This window comes from Stegostoma tigrinum, chromosome 1 (assembly GCF_030684315.1).
Source record: "Stegostoma tigrinum isolate sSteTig4 chromosome 1, sSteTig4.hap1, whole genome shotgun sequence".
NCBI lineage: Eukaryota > Metazoa > Chordata > Chondrichthyes > Orectolobiformes > Stegostomatidae > Stegostoma > Stegostoma tigrinum.
Genome location: NC_081354.1, coordinates 116,942,446 through 116,961,882, shown reverse-complemented (window position 1 = coordinate 116,961,882; position 19,437 = coordinate 116,942,446). Strand labels below are relative to the sequence as shown.

At 41.1% G+C, this 19,437-nt stretch overlaps 1 protein-coding gene across 6 annotated transcripts in view; it reads right to left on the bottom strand.

Annotated features, from left to right (window-relative positions):
* fat1a (FAT atypical cadherin 1a) overlaps positions 1-19,437 on the bottom strand; it is a 185,085-nt gene that overhangs the window by 57,436 nt on the left and 108,212 nt on the right. For all 6 annotated transcript variants that reach the window (XM_059648069.1, XM_059648075.1, XM_059648056.1 and 3 more), the window contains 3 exons: positions 17,299-17,574; positions 16,135-16,345; positions 5,654-9,724 (listed from right to left, as the gene is read on the bottom strand). In XM_059648069.1, the coding sequence (XP_059504052.1) occupies positions 5,654-9,724; positions 16,135-16,345; positions 17,299-17,574 (4,558 nt within the window). The remainder of the gene's footprint in view (positions 1-5,653; positions 9,725-16,134; positions 16,346-17,298; positions 17,575-19,437) is intronic.

Sequence of the window (19,437 nt, the reverse complement as noted above, 5' to 3'; positions counted from 1 at the left end):
GAGGGGATGAACTGGGCTGGTTTTGGGATGTGGTGGGGGAAGGGGAGATTTTGAAACTGGTGAAGTCCACATTGATACCATATGGCTGCAGGGTTCCCAGGCGGAATATGAGTTGCTGTTCCTGCAACCTTCGGGTGGCATCATTGTGGCAGTGCAGGAGGCCCATGATGGACATGTCATCAAGAGAATGGGAGGGGGAGTGGAAATGGTTTGCGACTGGGAGGTGCAGTTGTTTGTTGCGAACTGAGCGGAGGCGTTCTGCAAAGCGGTCCCCAAGCCTCCGCTTGGTTTCCCCAATGTAGAGGAAGCCGCACCGGGTACAGTGGATGCAGTATACCACATTGGCAGATGTGCAGGTGAACCTCTGCTTAATGTGGAATGTCATCTTGGAGCCTGGGTTAGGGGTGAGGGAGGAGGTGTGGGGACAAGTTTAGCATTTCCTGCGGTTGCAGGGGAAGGTGCCGGGTGTGGTGGGGTTGGAGGGCAGTGTGGAGCGAACAAGGGAGTCACGGAGAGAGTGATCTCTCCGGAAAGCAGACAGGGGAGGGGATGGAAAAATGTCTTGGGTGGTGGGGTCGGATTGTAAATGGCGGAAGTGTCGGAGGATGATGCGTTGTATCCGGAGGTTGGTAGGGTGGTGTGTGAGAACGAGGGGGATCCTCTTAGGGCGGTTGTGGCGGGGGCGGGGTGTGAGGGATGTGTTGCGGGAAATCCGGGAGACGCGGTCAAGGGCGTTCTCGATCATTGTGGGGGTAAGTTGCGGTCCTTAAAGAACTTGGACATCTGGGATGTGCGGGAGTGGAATGTCTTATCGTGGGAGCAGATGCGGCGAAGGCGGAGGAATTGGGAATAGGGGATGGAATTTTTGCAGGAGGGTGGGTGGGAGGAGGTGTATTCTAGGTAGCTGTGGGAGTCGGTGGGCTTGAAATGGATATCAGTTACAAGCTGGTTGCCTGAGATGGAGACTGAGAGGTCCACAAGGTGAGGGATGTGCTGGAGATGGCCCAGGTGAACTGAAGGTTGGGGTGGAAGGTGTTGGTGAAGTGGATGAACTGTTCGAGCTCCTCTGGGGAGCAAGAGGCGGCGCCGATACAGTCATCAATGTACCGGAGGAAGAGGTGGGGTTTGGGGCCTGTGTAGGTGCGGAAGAGGGACTGTTCCACGTAACCTACAAAGAGGCAGGCATAGCTGGGGCCCATGCGGGTGCCCATGGCCACCCCCTTAGTCTGTAGGAAGTGGGAGGAGTCAAAAGCTGCTTGGCCTGCTGTGTTCATCCAGCCTCACATTTTGTTATCTTGGTATCAATGTTGACTTCACCAGCTTCAAAATCTCCCCTTCCCCCACCACATCCCAAAACCAGCCCAGTTCATCCCCTCCCCCCACTGCACCACACAACCAGCCCAGTTCTTCCCCTCCACCCACTGCATCCCAAAACCAGTCCAGCCTGTCTCTGCCTCTCTAACCTGTTCTACCTCTCACCCATCCCCTCCTCTCACCCCAAGCCGCACCTCCTTCTCTTACCTACTGACCTCATCCCACCTCCTTGACCTGTCTGTCTTCCCTGGACTGACCTATCCCCTCCCCACCTATACTCTCCTCTCCACCTATCTTCTTTTCTCTCCATCTTCGGTCCGCCTCCCCCTCTCTGCCTATTTATTCCAGAACCCTCACCCCATCCCCCTCTCTGATGAAGGGTCTAGGCCCGAAACGTCAGCTTTTGTGCTCCTGAGATGCTGCTTGGCCTGCTGTGTTCATCCAGCCTCACATTTTGTTATCTTGCAACTTTAATGCTGGCTAGCAATTTTAGATTCCAGCCACAATCTCGGTGGAGAACAAAAGCAAAATGAACTCTTCTTGCCAGGTTTTGATTGTGGGCTTAGGCTATAACATTAAAATAAAATGCAGCGTAGAATCATTTATATCATGGCTGTACACCATGAAAAGCATGGCTAATTTCAGGATATCTAGCCAAATTCTTATCAAGGGGCACTGCTCTTTGTACATGGTTTAATTAATAACACATTACTGAACATGCAAACAAAGTTTGTTTCCGATCAAAGCTTTCTGAACAAATCAATTACAGTCCATCAGCAACTCCCCAATAGTGTGCCTTCAAGTGGGAGTGCTCCAGTAAACAAAGCTCAATAAGTAATCAGAAAAGGCCAACTTTTATAACTTCAATCCAAATACCAAAAAAAATCTGTAGAACACAAGTACAGAAATTCATTACACAAAGAAGAATTATTTGTACTATTCAAAACAGAATGCATGGAAATGTGAATAACAATCGTTTCCAAACTAACAATAAAAGTTAATGACCCTAATGCTATGCCCTCCTATGATAATCTGCCATTTCATCACTTTGGCAACAATTTATAAACATGTGGTGAAGAAATCCATACTTTCATCTCAAAGAAAGTCCACTGTTATCCAGATACAAGGCTAGAAAATTACCCACCGACAATAGAAAAGAGCAGTGGAGAAACTAGTGGACCAAACAGTTCAACAACTGTCCTGTAAAAGATGGTGTTTTGCCAAATTTACAGTTTACTTTGTTTAACCTAATGCTTCAGAGACCAGTCATAGGCAAAGTTAAGTGTCTAAAATTCTTTTGTTTGGTCACAAATAACAGAGCTATCAAACTGAAAAGTTAAATTCTTTTTGGGTACAGGAGGTTTCAATTCATGACCTGTTCACTTTTGGAGAAAGCAGCAAACCTGCCGTTGCCTCCTCATTTATTCGATGGTAGTGTGGACTTGTTGGGCCGAAGGACCTGTTTCCACATTGTAGGGATTCTATATAAAAAAACTCCTCTCAAAAGGCCATCACCCTCATGTTCAATTCCTCGTTCTTTGGAAAGAAGCAACTGTTCATTGACACTTTCTGTAAGAGGGAGTTATGGGAGAACACAAAAACAGAAGAACTAGGAGTACACCATTCAGCCCATTGAGTCTGCTCCACTTCTCAATAAAATCATGACTGATCCAATCAGGCCTCCATTTCACTTCATTGCCAGTCATCCACAAACTGTGATCCCCTAGCCAGTCAAAAACGTTTCACTCAGCTGTGAATATATGAAACGATTGTCGAGTTAGAGTATTCCAAACATTAGTTCACCCTCAGTAGAAAATTGTTCCTCTTCACCAGTTTACAATGGCATTTTCATGTCCCGTAAAATCCCAGGCCATTCCCATGTACAAGCTGCTGATACTGACGGTATGGGCATGGTCCTCTTGTTTCCTAAATTCTTGCCCTATGTAATGCCCCTGTCCCAATGCCTCCCTTGCAGATATTGTGTTTTCTGGTGCCCAGCAATAGCTTTCTTTCCAGCCACACAAATCACAGGACAGCAGGGGGCAGTGGGTCACTTCATCTTTAAATCCTTTCTGTGATCTAGCCTTCACAATTCTTTGGGGTACAGAATTTCACACATTCGCTACCCTCTGGAAGAAACTCCTTCGCACCTCACTTTTAAACGAATGTCCCTTTATTCGATAACTCTGCTAGTTCGAGACTTCCCCACTACTGCAAACATCTCTCGTACTTGGCTCATGTTTCAATAAGATCACATCTCGTTCTTCTAAGCTCTAAAGAATAAAGGCCTAACTTATTTAGCTGTTCTTGAGCAATCAACCCCATCATCTCAGGGATGAGCCTGGTGAATCTCTTTTGAACTGCCTCCAATAGTAATTAATCCTTTCTTAAATACAGGGGCCAAAACTGTATACAGCACTGCAGGGGAAGCATTGTAAGCACTGGAAGTCTGTGTCCAGTGGGATTCGACAGGGGCCAGTGTGAGGGCCGTTGCCATTTTGTGGCTTATATAAATGATTGAGACTTGAATGTTTGAATGTAGAAAGGTTGATCAGAGTTCATAGATGATATGAAAATTGATGGGGTGGTAAACAGCAAGGTGGATAATCTTAGATTACAGGATGATACAGAGGGGCTAATTAGTTGCAAATGGAACTCAATTCATATAAGTGTGAGCAGGACAAAGAAGGCATGATGAACAGTAGAACTCTAGCAAGCGCCACGGATCAGATGGACCTTAAGACAGCAGGATAGGTAGCTGAAGTGGATAAGGAAGCATGTGTAATACTTGCCTTCATTGATTGAAGCACAGAGCTTAAATGCAGAGAAGGTATGCTGGAATTGTACAAAAGGTTGGCTGGGTCACAGATACAGTACTGTGAGCAGTTCTAGGATCCACACAATAGGAGGGATGTGATTGCACTGAAGAGGGTACAAAGGAGATTGATCAGAATGTTGCTTGGGCTGGAGAGTTTTAGTTATGAAGGGAAGTTAGATGGTGTGCAGTTGTTTTCCTTTGGGCAGGGGAGACTGAAGCAGGACATAATTCAGATGTGTAAATTTGAGAGGAGTAGAGACAGGTAGATAGGAAGAAACGTTTCCCCTTGGTGGAAGGATCAATTACCAGGAGCACAGATTTAGCATAAGGGATTAAATGTTTAGAGGAGCTGTAAGAAAAAAAATGTTTTCACCCAGCGGGTGATGAGAATCTGGAACTCACTGCCTGTAAGGATAGTTCAGACAGAAACCCTCATAACATTTATGTAGTATTTAGATGCACACATGATGTCAAGACATATAAGGCTGTAAATCATATGCTGAAAAAAATGATTAGAATAGTTAGGTGCTTATTTTTGATTGGTACAGACTTGATAGGCGGAAGGGACTTTTTCTGTGTTGTGGACCTCAATGACAGCACAAGACGCACTGCAAATCATGGGCAGTACTATATAACATTTTAAATTACACATACCATGTCATTCCTGTACCATATTAATAACACTCACTGTGTATTCAAATTCCTATATTTGAGTGAAGATCTAAGTGGAACACTGAACTAAAGTTCTTGGATACATGCACATTCAAACAAATGAATTCAGGTATGTCAATTTTCACCTCAAAATTTAATATGCCCAATTACAGAAAACAACCTGCCAATTTTAGTGAAATATTCTGGGGTAGATTGTTATAATTAGAGTATTACAGGCATGTATATAAAATTACTAAACACTTATATCACACAAAAAGCAGAAATTTATTTCAGCCCATTACATCCTCAAAAATGGGGACTGTCACAAGATGTGTGCCGGAAGTTGAAATGCTAGAGAATGGCCAGAAATTGGGCCTTGGGCTGCATTAGTATTACCTAGACAAAGTCATGGACAGATCCTGATGTCTCCTTGCCTAGTTGTGATTTTTTTTATTTGCAAAAGAATATTTTAACTTTTTTTTTTAAGGCATTTGTTGCGTAAAGGATGTTGGTCTCCAAAACTGATTTCCTGTACCAGTTTTCCCAACAATGAAGGTACAAAATGGGTGAACTTTGAATGAAAATCTATTTGGTTAGAAACTTCAGAGCTAACAAATATGGTGCGTTTATGGGATTTTGCAATTACTGTAGTAGGTTACAGAACTTGTTTTCAGCAACCTTCTGCAGATAAACAAAATGCAATGATTTAGATCTAAAAGCAGCGCATGGGAAATATAATTTTCATACGGTTAACATTTCAGCCCTATCCAACCTTTAAAACATTATTGCACATTTTACAAGAAAATTGTTAACATAATATGCAGTCATCACGATCTGCACAAAACACCCGTACTTTGACAAAACTTTTACCTGTAATGTAGCAGGTAACTTGTCTATTGACTTCTTCCGTGTCAGCATCTGTCGTACTCAAGAGGGCTATCACTCCACCAGGTGGGTCATCTTCACTCACAGTCCCTTTGTAGACTTCAGCAGTGAAGCGTGGAGGATTGTCGTTCACATCGCTGACAGTGACGTCCACTACTGAAGACGTGGACAATTGCACCTTTTCCCCATGATCAGATGCTACTACTATGATACTGTACTTCTTCTGCTCCTCATGGTCCAATTCTTTCAGAGTAGTTATCCAACCTGTCTCACTGTTAATGGTGAAGAGTTCCAGTATATGATCAAGTTCCTGAGATTGAGCTAAACTATAAGTCACCTGGCCATTTGTACCAGAATCCTGATCTGTTGCTTTTACTTGAATAACTGTGGTTCCTTCAGGTAGGTTTTCGACAACAAAGGCTTCATACGGGTTAGAATCAAAAACGGGTGCGTTATCATTTTCATCTTTCACTTGAATACGGACATCCACAGAAGAAACTATTTCATATTCTTCAAAGCGATATTGTGCCATGACTGTAATCTGGTACCATTTAGTTGTTTCATGATCAAGTTTCTTTTCAGTTTTTAACCTTCCATGGTCTTGTTCTATGGCAAATATTTGATCCACGTTGCTTTCAGGGGTATTTCCCTTCACAAGGCTGTATGTTATTTGTTGACCATTTTCTGCTCGAATAACATCAATCTCAGTCCCAATATTGATCTCTTCAGAGATTGTGAATGTGTAGAAGGGCTCAGGAAATACTGGAAGTGGAACTTCAGGTGGGAGTATTCTAACATATACGGGGACAAGAGATTCTTGCTGTGGGACTCCACTATCTTTGGCTCTCACGAAGAAAGTATATAAGTGGTTTTCTAGCCCAACCAGACTCTCTTTGGTACTAATGAGCCCAGAAACTGAATCAATTTGAAGGTTTTCTTCAACGTTGTTAGAATTTGCCTCGATGGTGTATACAATGTCTGCATTACTTCCTTCATCAGCATCTGAAGCTACAATCTTAATGACTGAAGATCCCTTTGGAGCATATGCACCAACGTTCACCATGTACTCTGTAGCTCGGAACTGAGGCACATTATCATTTTCGTCAGTGAGTATAACATTGATGTTGCAGAAAGCTACTTTACCACCACCATCTTTTGCCATAACACTGATGACAATTACCTTCTCTACTGGGTTCTCACGGTCCAACTTCTCTGATGTGAAAATCTTTCCTTCCTGCTCAACAGAAAATTTCTCTCTTGCGAAGTCATTAACAATGAAATAACTTATGTGCCCATATGTGCCAGAGTCTTGATCTGTTGCTCTTACTTCAGTCACCAGGGTACCAATATCTGAATTTTCAGCCAATTCTACCTCATAGCTGGCTTGATCAAAAACAGGACTGTGGAAATTAGCTGTAATAATGCTCACCCGAACTTCTGCTGAGCTTCGGAAAACACCATCTGATACAGACACACCAAGATTGTAAACCGCCTCCAAATTCTGTTTGTGCAAGTTTGCAACTGTAATAATGCCAGATTTACTATCAATTGCAAAATTCATATGCTCATTGCCAGAGACAATCGAATATCGAAGTTTCTCCACATCAGACGTATCTGCATCAGAGGCCTGAACATGCATTACAAAATGCCCACGGGTTACAGGCTCACTTACAGAGGCTTCGTACAACAGCTCATTAAACAATGGTGGGTTGTCATTCAAATCAGTGATGTGGATAGTGAGAATAATGTCACTTGAAAGTTGGGGTTTTCCACTATCCAGAGCTCTAACAAGGAGATTGTACTGCTGAATCTGTTCATAATCTAGCATTCGTGCTGTCAAAATGAGGCCACTGGTGCTGTCAATGTGAAAATATTCAGAACTTTTGGTCTCATCTTCTACCAATTGGTAGTAAAGGACTTTATTCATTCCTGAATCTGAATCAGTAGCAATGACCTGAACCACTGAAGTACCTACCACAGAAGCCTCAGACAGAGTGGCAGTGTACTTTCTCTCTGTAAACACTGGAGGATTATCGTTGACATCTTCTATCACAATATCAACAAATACCTCAGCGTGAGATCCAGTCAGTGAATCTGTTGCTCTTACTGTTAGTTTATAAGCTGGATGCATTTCAAAGTCTAGGGAACTAATCACACTCACAACTCCAGTGTTGAAGTTGATTGTAAACTGATTGAAAGGATCTCCATCTGTGATACTGTAAATGACGCGAGGGCCTTCTGGACTGTTTGCCTGAACGTATACAACAGGAGTATGCAGCTGGATGTCTTCAGGAATTTCAATACTGTAAAATGGTTTTTCAAATACAGGCATGGCTTTGTTTATAACAGTGATAGGTACTTCAACTTCTGCTGAAAATGGTATCTCTCCTCCATCTTTTGCTACAACAACAATAACAATCTCCAAATTTGATAGGCTGGGTTCAAAAGTCTTTTTCAATGATATTGCCCCTGATGGTCCCACCTGAAAATGCTCATGATGTTCTTTGAGGTAATAGGAAACTTCTCCATTTTTACCAGCATCCTTGTCTATGGCAGTGACTTGGCGAATAACACGACCAACTTCAGCATCAACCTGGACTACAGCGTAATAAGGCAAGTTCACAAAAATTGGAGCATTGTCATTAATATCTTCAATGGTAACCTTCACAACAACATGCGCAACTCTGGATGATTTCTTTTCTTCACTAACTTCAACTACAACATCATACACTTCTTGTTCTTCACGGTCAAAGGGAGCTCCTGTGGTTGCAAGAACACCCGAAGTGCGGCTTATTTTAAACTTGTTATCGGGGTTAAGGATATGGTAAAATAACGGTTCATTCATTTCATTGCCCATTGTGGTAATAATAGCTATAGTTTTAACGTCTGTAGAGTTCTCCTTCACCACAGCAGAATATGAGCTTTGTGTGAATTTCAAGTTGGTTTCTTTGCTTTCTTTTATATTGACATGTACTGATGTGGTGCTTAAAAATCTTCCATCACTAGCTCTAACTGTAAGCTCATACCTGCTTCTCAGCTGAGTCATGTTTCTCACTGAAATCAGTCCTGTCTTTGCAGCAATGGAGAACTTGTCACCTATGTTGCCATCGATTATGGAATAAATTAGATCTGCGTTTGAACCAGAGTCTGCATCCGTGGCATTTACAACAGCTACTCTCACTCCTTTATAAGTCGGCACAAGGAGAGATACCTCATACATTTCCTGAATAAATACTGGAGGGCAATCATTTACATCAATCACATGAATGGTAACGTTCGCTTCATATTCTGCAAATAGCTGTGGATTTCCACTGTCATGCACTTGCACAGTAAAATGAAAGATACTGGTCTCCTCATAGTCTAGCTTCAGGATTGCACGAATAGCACCTGTGCTGGGATCAACGGCAAAATATTTCTGAGCAGATGGTTCAGCAATCTGATAAACCAGAAGAGCATTGGATCCTTCATCAGCATCTGTGGCTTGAATTACGAGTGGAGTATTTTTGTCGTTCAGAACCACACTGTTGACGTAGGCAGACTCACTAATGATTCCAACATATTCTGACTGAGTGAAGACTGGCATGTTGTCATTTTCATCCTGCACCTGTATTAAAGCAGTAATATTGGTTGATAAGCCAGCCATATTCGTAGCTTGAACTGTAAGCCGGTAAAAAGCCAGTTCTTCATTGTCAAGTGTTTTTTGAGTGACTATGACACCTGAGTTAGGGTTAATGTTAAATGCACCATCTACATTTCCATCTTTAATTTCATAAACAATTGTTGATTGGCTGGATGCAGTTGCCAGGATGACAAAACTGCCAATATTAGCTCCTTCACTTATTTCTGCATAGTACTCTTTCACTGCAAATTTGGGTGCAGCATTATCAGAAATGGTCACAAAGATGCGAACAGTAGTAATTGCACTCATTGGAGGTATTCCTCCATCAGTTGCTTTAATGGTAAGTTCATATTGTCTCCGTGTACTACGATCCAGACCTTTTGCAACAACAATAGTACCCAGAACTGGATTAATGGCAAAACTGTTGGCGGCATTTCCTGTAAAATAAAACATATATGTATTATGACAAATTATAACACATATAGATAAATCACTGTGTGTTCTGACTAAAGACAGATCCTTGCCTCACTGTTGTCCTTTCATCTCTCTCTATCTTGTGCCAAAACACGGTATCTTTAGGGGGTGCAGGATCAAAAAAATTATAAATTTGGTAAGCACAAACCTTTCCCAGGAAATTCTCCAACAGTTCTTTGAGTACTAGTTTATCAACCAAAGGCTTGAAGAAACTGACAGCAATAGCATAATAAGGTCATGCAAAATTAAATTGGAAGTCACATGGCATCAAGTTCAGTCCAACAGATTTATTTGAAATCACAAGCTTTCGGAGTGCTGCTCCTTCATCAGGCCAAGTGGAGGAAAGCATGCAGGCTCAGAATTTTTATACAGACATATAATGGTAAGATAATCCCAGGCCATTAAAATGTTAAAAGATAAATACAAACGGTGAGAGTAGAGTGAACGGATGACCTATGATCAGACTAATAACTACAAAAAATAAAAAAAAGGATGGTGCCAAAGACAAACTAAAGGTCTGGAACTAACAAGATAGGTATGACAGTCACATGCCGAGGGTCCAGCCAAAGTAACAAATAATCCAAAACTATACAAACTAAGATAGAGAGATCAAAGTTATTAAGGTGACGGTGACAAAACACAATGGAAGAAGATTTTACAGATACCAAACAGAATGGTGAGGTTACATATAGTGCGACATGAATTCAAGAGCATGGTTGAGGCCACCTTCATGGGTACAGAGCTTGGCTATCAGTTTCTGCTCTGTGGTGTCTCTTGAAGGACGTTTACTTGAAGATCGTAGACTGCATGTCCTGGACCACTGAAGTGTTCTCCCCACTTCCTGACAATTGTTGTGTGGTGATCATTCATCCATTGTTAAAACGTCTGCCAATATACCATGCCTCGGGGCATCCATTCCTGCAGCGTAAGAGGTAGACGACATTGGCAAAGTCACATGAGGACATACCGTGTTCATGGTGGGTGGTATTCTCACATTTGACAGTAGTATCCATGGTGATGATCTGGCATGTCTTGCAGAGGTTGCCATGGCAGGGTTGTATGCCACTGTAGTCGCTGTTCTCCTGAAGGCTGGGTTGTTTGCTGCAAATGGTGGTCTCTCTGAGGTTAGGCAGCTGTTAGAAGGCTCTTATACCTATCATGTTATTCCAGCCATTTGGTTTATCTCTGCTGCCACCCCATTTTTTATCATTATTAATCAGATCACAGGTCATCCCTTCACTTACTATTCAGCTGATGACATGTAGCTCTCATTGTTTAACACTTTTGATCACCTAAAAGACTTGTTATTCAGCCTGTTGACATTTCACTCACATCATTTGAATTACCTTCTGACACTCTTAATTGCCTGAAATTATCTTAACATTAACTCGCTGCATAGACATTCTGTGCCTGTGCACTTTGTTCTACTTCATCCAATGAAGCAGCAGCACTCTATAAGCTTGCGATTTCAATTAAATCTGTTGGACTATAACCTGGCGTTGAGAGACTTGACTTGGTTCATTCCAGTCCAACACCAGCGTCTCCACATCAAAATTAAGTTGTACAAGGACACACGACACAAATGTAAAGGTTCTAAACCATCAGCTCTATGCAGACAAATTGGGCACCCTCACCATTATGAGGGATGGCACAGTTCTGGCAACATTTGACCATTAAGCGTCTACATCATATTTGCAATAGGGATGCAGTGTAATCTAAGTTCTAGGACCTCTCTTCTCCTGTCCAACAGGATCCAGATGTGTCACCACCATCAAATCTCTTAGAATTAGGAACACTTATAACTCTGTGACCCAAATGTTGCGTAGGAACAGAGTTTTAGGAACTTACAAATGGTGGATGTGCCCCAAATTCAGGATTGCTGTCCATTCCTATCCTGTGGGACGTCTGTGTCCTTGTCATAACGAGCTCACACTCAGCAATTGTGTCCTCGCCTATCTCATTGCATGGATAGAACTTCAAACCACTTGAAAAATTGACAGAGACCAGCAGAGTTTTGGAGGAGACAGTTTATGGCTCCAGAACACAGACATCCTTACACTAAAGTCAGGAACCATCTGGCAGCCATTTTTACACGGGTTGTCAACTTCACATTCTATACTTAGGCGAGGGATTATAATTTAAGTATGTCTTAGTGTTGTGGTTGTTGATAGAGCTTTCTTCTTAAATGTTAAGTGAATAGCAATTTGTTTTTAGAAAGTGTTTGGGATGCATTAAAAAGACTCGCTGTCTAATTGATCAAGTATTCTTCAGATTTCTATAGTAAGGAGAATTTGGCATTAATGTCTGTAAAGGACCTGCTCAACCTTTGAAGCTCTCTTCAAACATCTAGTTACAGAATCAACGAGTCTGATAATAACAAAACATACCTATGAAATGTTTTGAACTGTAAAAATAAACAGACATTCAAAACAGACATTAGGAAAAGAAATGCCTTTTAGAAATTCATAAAACAATCAATAAAATAGTCTTTTATATTGCAAGAAAAATCTTCCATCCTGTAAACACACATTCCTGTATAAATAAACAAACAGCCATTGAAAATTAAACTCTTCAAAGAAGGCTAAAGTTATTAAAAGTTCGTAAAACAGTCAAACAAACCTAAAAGTCCCCTTTACAATCCTAAACAACCCCTACAAAGCTGGGTCCATTATTGGGTCAAAACGTCAACAGTAATGCTTGAATTTCATTGCCTGGTGTGGCAATGAAGGGTCGAAAGGTAAATATATTGAAACCTTTGAAGACTGAACCGGTGGTTATATGATTCAGCAGATCACTGATTTTTGATTGATAGATTGACCATCTGTACAGTGACATCGGCATTTCAAAGGCCAGTGTTATTATAGGGCTCAAAAGTTCTGTAACTAGTGAATACTGGAACACAGGAAGAGAAGGAAGCCATTCAGCCCCTCTAGACTGTTCCATCATTTAACGAGGCCATGGCTGATCTGTGGCCTTACTCCACATACCTGCCTTTGGGCCATATCCCTTAGTACTTTAGTAATTTTTTTTAATTAAGCAATCTTACATTTAAAACTAACTGACCCAGCGTCAACTGGCTTTTGTGGAAGAGTTTCAATCGTCTATTACACTTTGTGAGTAAAGTCTTTCCTAAACATCTCTCCTGGCCTTAATTCTCAGACTCGGAGCTTTTAATGTGTATTGGTACTTTTTCCGCCCACCCCCAATGAAACCAAATCTCCCTGAGTTGGAAGTGCCATAACAGGTTTCTTGCAGCCTGCTCTCAGCTTTCATTCTTGGACTATTTGTTGTGGTTAACCTCAGTTGTTGCTGGTTTTTGTTCCTGTGGTTAACAGTTCCACGTTCTCACCACTCTGGGTAAGAAATTGTTCCACAATATCTTGTTGAATCTATAAGCAATGACCTGATATTGACACATTGAAACTTGCTACTTCCCCATAAGAGGAATGTTGTAGTAATGTCGGTGACTAGCACTCCGCAACTTAGGCTAACTTTCTGCAGGCAAGGGTTCAAATTTCTGGTGAAGTTTTAAATTCATTTTTTAAAAAACTGAACAATAACTCGTCCAGTGGCAACCGAGTAACCAAGCGCTAATTACCATAAGAAACCCTTCGGGTTCAGAAACGTCCTTTCTAAGGAAGGGAATTTGCCATCCAGATCTGCATGTGACCACAGACCCACAGCAATGACTAATTTGGGGAATGGAAAATAAATGCTCACAACACTCAAATCTCACAAATAATTTAAAAGAAAAATGTGGAAACGCAGTTTGTGTTTGCTCTGTCAGAACTTTTGTTTGGTCAGCAACCTGGCCTGTTGCTTTGTGAAGAAACCTGGCATGGTGGCTCAGTGGTTAGCACGGCTGCCTCACAGCGTCAGGGACCCGGGTTCAATTCTAACTTCGGCAACTGTCTATGTGGAATTTATACATTCTCACTGTGTCTGTGTGGGTTTCCTCTGGGTGCTCCAGTTTCCTCCCACAGACCAAAGATGCTCAGGTTAGGTAGACTGGCCATGCTAAATTGCCTGTAGTGACCAGGGATGTACAGATTAGGTGGGTTTTCAAGGGATGGATCTGGGTCGGATGCTCTGAGGATCGGTGTGGACTTGTTGGGCTGAAGGGCCTGTTTCCACACTGTAGAGATTTTATGATTCTATGACTTTGTCCCTAATTCTGGAATCTCCAATGAGTGACAACAAATTAGCTTGGAGACAGCAAGAACTGCAGACACTGGAGTCAGAGTCAGTACAGCATGGAGCTGGAGGAACACAGCAGGTCAGGCAGCAGAGGAGCAGGAAAGTCAATGTTTTGGGTTGGAATCCTTCATCAGGCCTGACTGTATTGACACTGTATTCCTGTTAATAGCTTGAAAACTTCAATCAAATTACCCCTTAATCTTCTAAATTCTATAGAAAGCAGGTCTAACATATCTCATCTCTCCTCATAGATTAACCCCTGAAGTTCAGGTATCATTCTTGTAAACTAATGATGTACTCGCTCCAAGGCCAGTGTATGCTCCCAAGGCCTGGTGCACAGATCTGCTCACAGTATTGCAAGTGGGTCAAACTAGACATACGTATAGCTGCAGCATTACTTCAGCATCCTTATACGCCAATCCTCTAGATGAAAAGGCCACACTCCACTAGCCTTCTTGTTTATTTTCTGCATCAATTCATGCTATTTTAAAGATCTATGTATCCCCAGACCTCTCTGGAATTTGATTGTATTTAACTTCATAACATCTAGAAAGAAACCGGACCTGCGCTTTTGCAGTTCAAAATGGATAACCACACACTTGCTTACATTGACCTCCATCCACCACTGTTTTGCATATGCATTTAGCATAAAGTTACAAAGGGACCTTGATAGGCTATCATCTGCACTGTCTACAATATCGTGAATCTTGAAATCTAAACTTACTGATGATGTAAAGAGGATAGAGAGAATAAACTGTGGGGGAAAGAGCGAGGGGGGCGCCTACAAATTGTGAACAAAACTGAGTGGAAATCCAAGCATCATAGCATTTATCTACCTCCATTTCCATCTTGTGCCAGCATTTGGAGTTAGTGGCCCCAATTCAAATCCATCCTCAACTTCTTGGAATTAAAACATGGCAAGTGATTTTACGGTATTCCTGACTTCTGCTTCCAAGGTAAAAATCTGGCCCTTTATTTAAAATGAGTAACGGGATCCACAGCTCAATTTAAGAATGCCTGGACTGTTACCCTGCGCTGTGCTTGCCAGACGTGAAAGTAACTCGCATAGTCAAACCATTTCAAACTTAAAAACAAACCTTGAATCACTAATGTTATAAAATGTATTCTATATAATGATAAAATATCAAAATACTTCACTACTTGGTGGTATTTGATTTTCAGAATTTTAGCCTTTGACACAAACTAAAACTGTATCATAAATAATGCCAAAATCATTTCAGATATCTAAGGAACGTGCTTGCAATATACTTAACCCAAAATTCACTATGCTTTCCACCTCCGGTTTCTTTGTTATTTATACAAACCACAATACTGGGAAAATAGGAAAAATGCCTCTATAAGTTAGCATTGTGTCAATTAGATTCATTGCTACACAATCCTATTATTTATGCTAATTCAAACACGAAAATGGACACAACAGATGGAAGTTAACAAATCTGCAGACATCAACATGAAACACCAGGGGTGCAATATTAGCAATATGGCTGTGAAAGCGCACTATGATTTTCCATTCTCAATGGTTATACACCTGAATTTACTCCACAGAACTGAGTGCTAGTTAGAGGTACAGTTTTTCTGTCAAGTTAAAATGTGACCAGTTTTGTATCTGGCTATATGATCAATTTGGGACGGGGTATGGGGAGAAGAGAAAAGAGGATGAGGAGTAAGTAGGGTGTTACATAACCAGCAATTGGTCTATTTCTCATGCTACATAGACATCAGGTATTTGTAGCCAGTTAGTATTTCCTGTTTTCATTTGAAAAATATACGTAGTAGGAGTTTGAAAGAAAATTCTCAAATTTTCCCATTTTCTCACCTTTTTGTTTGCACAAACTAACCAGGCCTTTGTTTTCATATTTAACGCGCCCACAATATCTTATTTTTCTAATAATCTTCTATCCAGTAGTTTTGAGATTATTCAAGCTATTAACTTCCTTCAATATCATTTGACTAAATGTTGCTTTCTCTCTCCCTTTCTAACAAACACTGAAACATTGTCCTTAGCTTTAGAGCTTTAAAGAAGGAGACACATTTGAAACATTACCCTCACTCTTCTCTACAGTTGTTGACTGTTCTGCTGGATAGTTTCCACCTTTCTTGTTGCATACTATATGATCAGTAGCTCAAGTCTCAAGCCAAGGAAAATGAAAATTACCTGATTCAATAGTGTAAGTAACTTCTGCATTTTGGCCTTTGTCTCTATCCAGCGCAGTAACTTGAAGCACTGCTGAATCAACAGCAGCAGATTCATACACACGACCAGAATAGGAGGTACTAGTAAACCACGGGGCATGGTCATTGGTGTCTTCAACATTAATAATGACTCTCACGTAATTGCGTTTGACAGGAACATCTTGATCCCGGACCTTGGGAAGAAATGAATAACGCATACTGTCACAAAAACAAATCTGTTGACAATTTAACAGCTATCCTCATCTGCTTTCTCTTCAAAATTAGAATGGAGGGAAAACTGGTGACTCTAATTGGGCAGTCTGCCTTCTTGATTGTTTCTTACCTGCCTTCATATCATCAGAGAATTTAGCTACAATACAGGTGTTCTCTTCAACCAATTCATTGATATACTACCAGCCCTCCTCACCAAGAGAGAATCCTCACAGTGAGTCACCCAAGGAACACCATGTAATTCTGTTATCATCCCAAGGGAATCAAGGATCAATACAGATAGGCCCCAGCATGTTAATTTCTCCTACATAGCTGCTGTGGACCTGTATCAATAAGAAGGTTTCTTTCAGCATCTTCCAATGGAAGAACTAGATCTCTTTTTATACATAATTTTGGAAGATTATGTGGACAGCATGGGTAATTCAGATTCTTAAATGCATACTGCCATCTCCCAAAATTGCTGGCTATGTTCTGCACTGCAGCTTCTGTATGCATAAATGGGTGTACATGTACATTTGCAATGGAACCCTTCACTCACAGGTACATTAGGAACATTTCATCTAAATGCTGCTGCGCAGTCTCAACCCTTAAGATGCAGTCATGACTGTAACAGATCTCCAGCGGAGTTGAAACAGTGATGCTGAAAGGATTACAAAATCATAAATCCAGAGCACATGAATAAAGTGACAAGTTCCAGATGTGGAGAAATTTTCCAGTCTCTGGTACTGCCATATTTCACTCTAAAGAGAATCAAACCAGTCCCTCAATCTTCTGTTTATAATCAAACTTAATTGGTGAAAGATGGCTTAAAAATAACTCAGAAGTATATATTCACAAAATCATTAAAGGGATTGACTGTGATAAAAGCACAAATGAATCAAGAAAATACATTTTCTTCAAAGAGTATCACACTCACCATAACAGTAAGAATGTGTTGGTGCTTCGTCTCATGGTCCAGCTTTTCAGCTGTAAACAGAATGCCAGTGGATGGATCCAGCCGAAATTTCTTCAGACTGCTTGGATCCGTGCTGCTTTGAAGGATGTAAATCAACTTATTTTTCTCATCCTTATCAGTGGCACTAACTTGCAAAATTACAGATTCAGGAATTGTATCTTCTGGGATATTTATTTCATATTTTGGCTTTGAAAACTCAGGGCGATGGTCATTTGTATCAATCACTTTAATATATACCTGAAATGAGATAAAACTTTAAAGTTGAGACCTGTACCTCAATTATGTTCTTTAGTATAGCAAAACACAATTGCAACCCAATCATTCAATCATAACAAAGTGTGGAGCTGGATGAACACAGCAGGCCAAACAGCATCTTGATGCTGCTTGGCCTGCTGTGTTCATCCAGCTCCACACTTTGTTATCTCAGATTCTCCAGCATCTGCAGTTCCCATTATCTCTGATCATTCAATGACATGTTTTTAACCACTTCATTTTACGACATAGCAAGACCAAGTCAAAGTATTGCATGCATTACGAAGTGAATTATAGACACTGGGCAAAGAACACTTCCCTCGCTGAGGGTGGCGATAGAAATAGTGCAAAGGAGACATAAATGGCAAGTTGCCCTGGAGAAATCCTCACCCTCTTCTTGCCCCCTCATCAATTAAATCCACCAAGAATTGTTGCAACTCACCAACAATTAAGGCCCTTAAGTCATCAATTAAGTCAGCTGAGGGCCTCAACATGCCCAATTTCTGGTCTTCCCAATCAACAAGAAAAGGGTTCATGACTGATATGGCTGGCACCTGAATAGGACGACCTGCCTTCCATATTTGGTGGTAGCCTTCATTTGCTCTCAACTCATAACCAGAGAAGCCTAGGAATATCACTTCAAGACTAAGCCTGACTGATCGATTTCGGACCTAGGATCTGCCAGCCACTGATTGGCTGGGAACTTCCGGCAAGGCCTGTGAAAGGTCAAGAAGCTCACTGATCAGCTCTTAACCAGTTGATTAGCTCACAATCTGGGGAGCTTCCTTGGTTGCCGCTGAACTCAGGCTCTCACACTTGGACTGAAAAAATTGAAACATAGCAGCCAAGTGTTTTGTATCAATTTATTTTTTAATTCGAATGAGCTTTCTGCATACTTGGATGAACAGTTGTGGAGCATGAGTTAATGCAACCATGTTATGAAAATCTACAAATTAAAATACAAATGGATTTATAATTAGCTCCTTACAGTCTCTATTTTAAGTAGCTCACTCTTTTCCCTATTTCATCCAAGTTAGCAAGACTTAAATGCATTCTTAAATGCTCAAACTGTTAATAAGCCACGCATGGCATCAAGAGTTTAAAATACTTTTCTCTAAAACTTATATTGCAAGCATTTGGACAACTTCAGATAACAGCATGCCTATCTTGACTTTGATTCCATTGACTCCTACTGCTCAGGGCAGATGAAATGCTGACTGCAGTGATTCACTTGTTAAAAAAAAATTAATCTATCCAAACATTCAGAAAAAGGAATGGAAAATTAAATATCACACTGACATCATGTACGACTTATCTCCAATTAGTTCATTTATGAAGCATGTGAAGAATGCTCGCTTTGTACCACACTTACTAGCTTTCTAAATCTGTATAATTCTATTGCAGTTGTCATACTTCATGATATTGATGCCAATTGATGCTTACTGACAAAGGATACTTAAGGCACCACTAATCCACAGCAGCAATAATTGAACTTACTTCGAAACTTGGGAATGTTACACATGATTTCCTTCCACATTTTAAAGCAGTTAATGTGCATGGTGCAGGTTATATATTGGCACGCAATGCCAGATTAAACAATATGATCTAAAAGCTAGGGAAGCAATTTGTCTTGTACAAATACACACTACATATCACAATCTATAACATTTCAATTTGTCAGGCAGAACAGCAGGTGCTAAGACACGGTGTTCGCTGCAACTACCAGAAGGGAATCGGAATACCAGCACTTGGGTTGGAATGTGAGAGACAGTGAAAATAACTGGGGGGAGAAGTATTTAGTTACAACAAAAATGGTTAATTACGTCTAGTGTATATGAAACACTATAG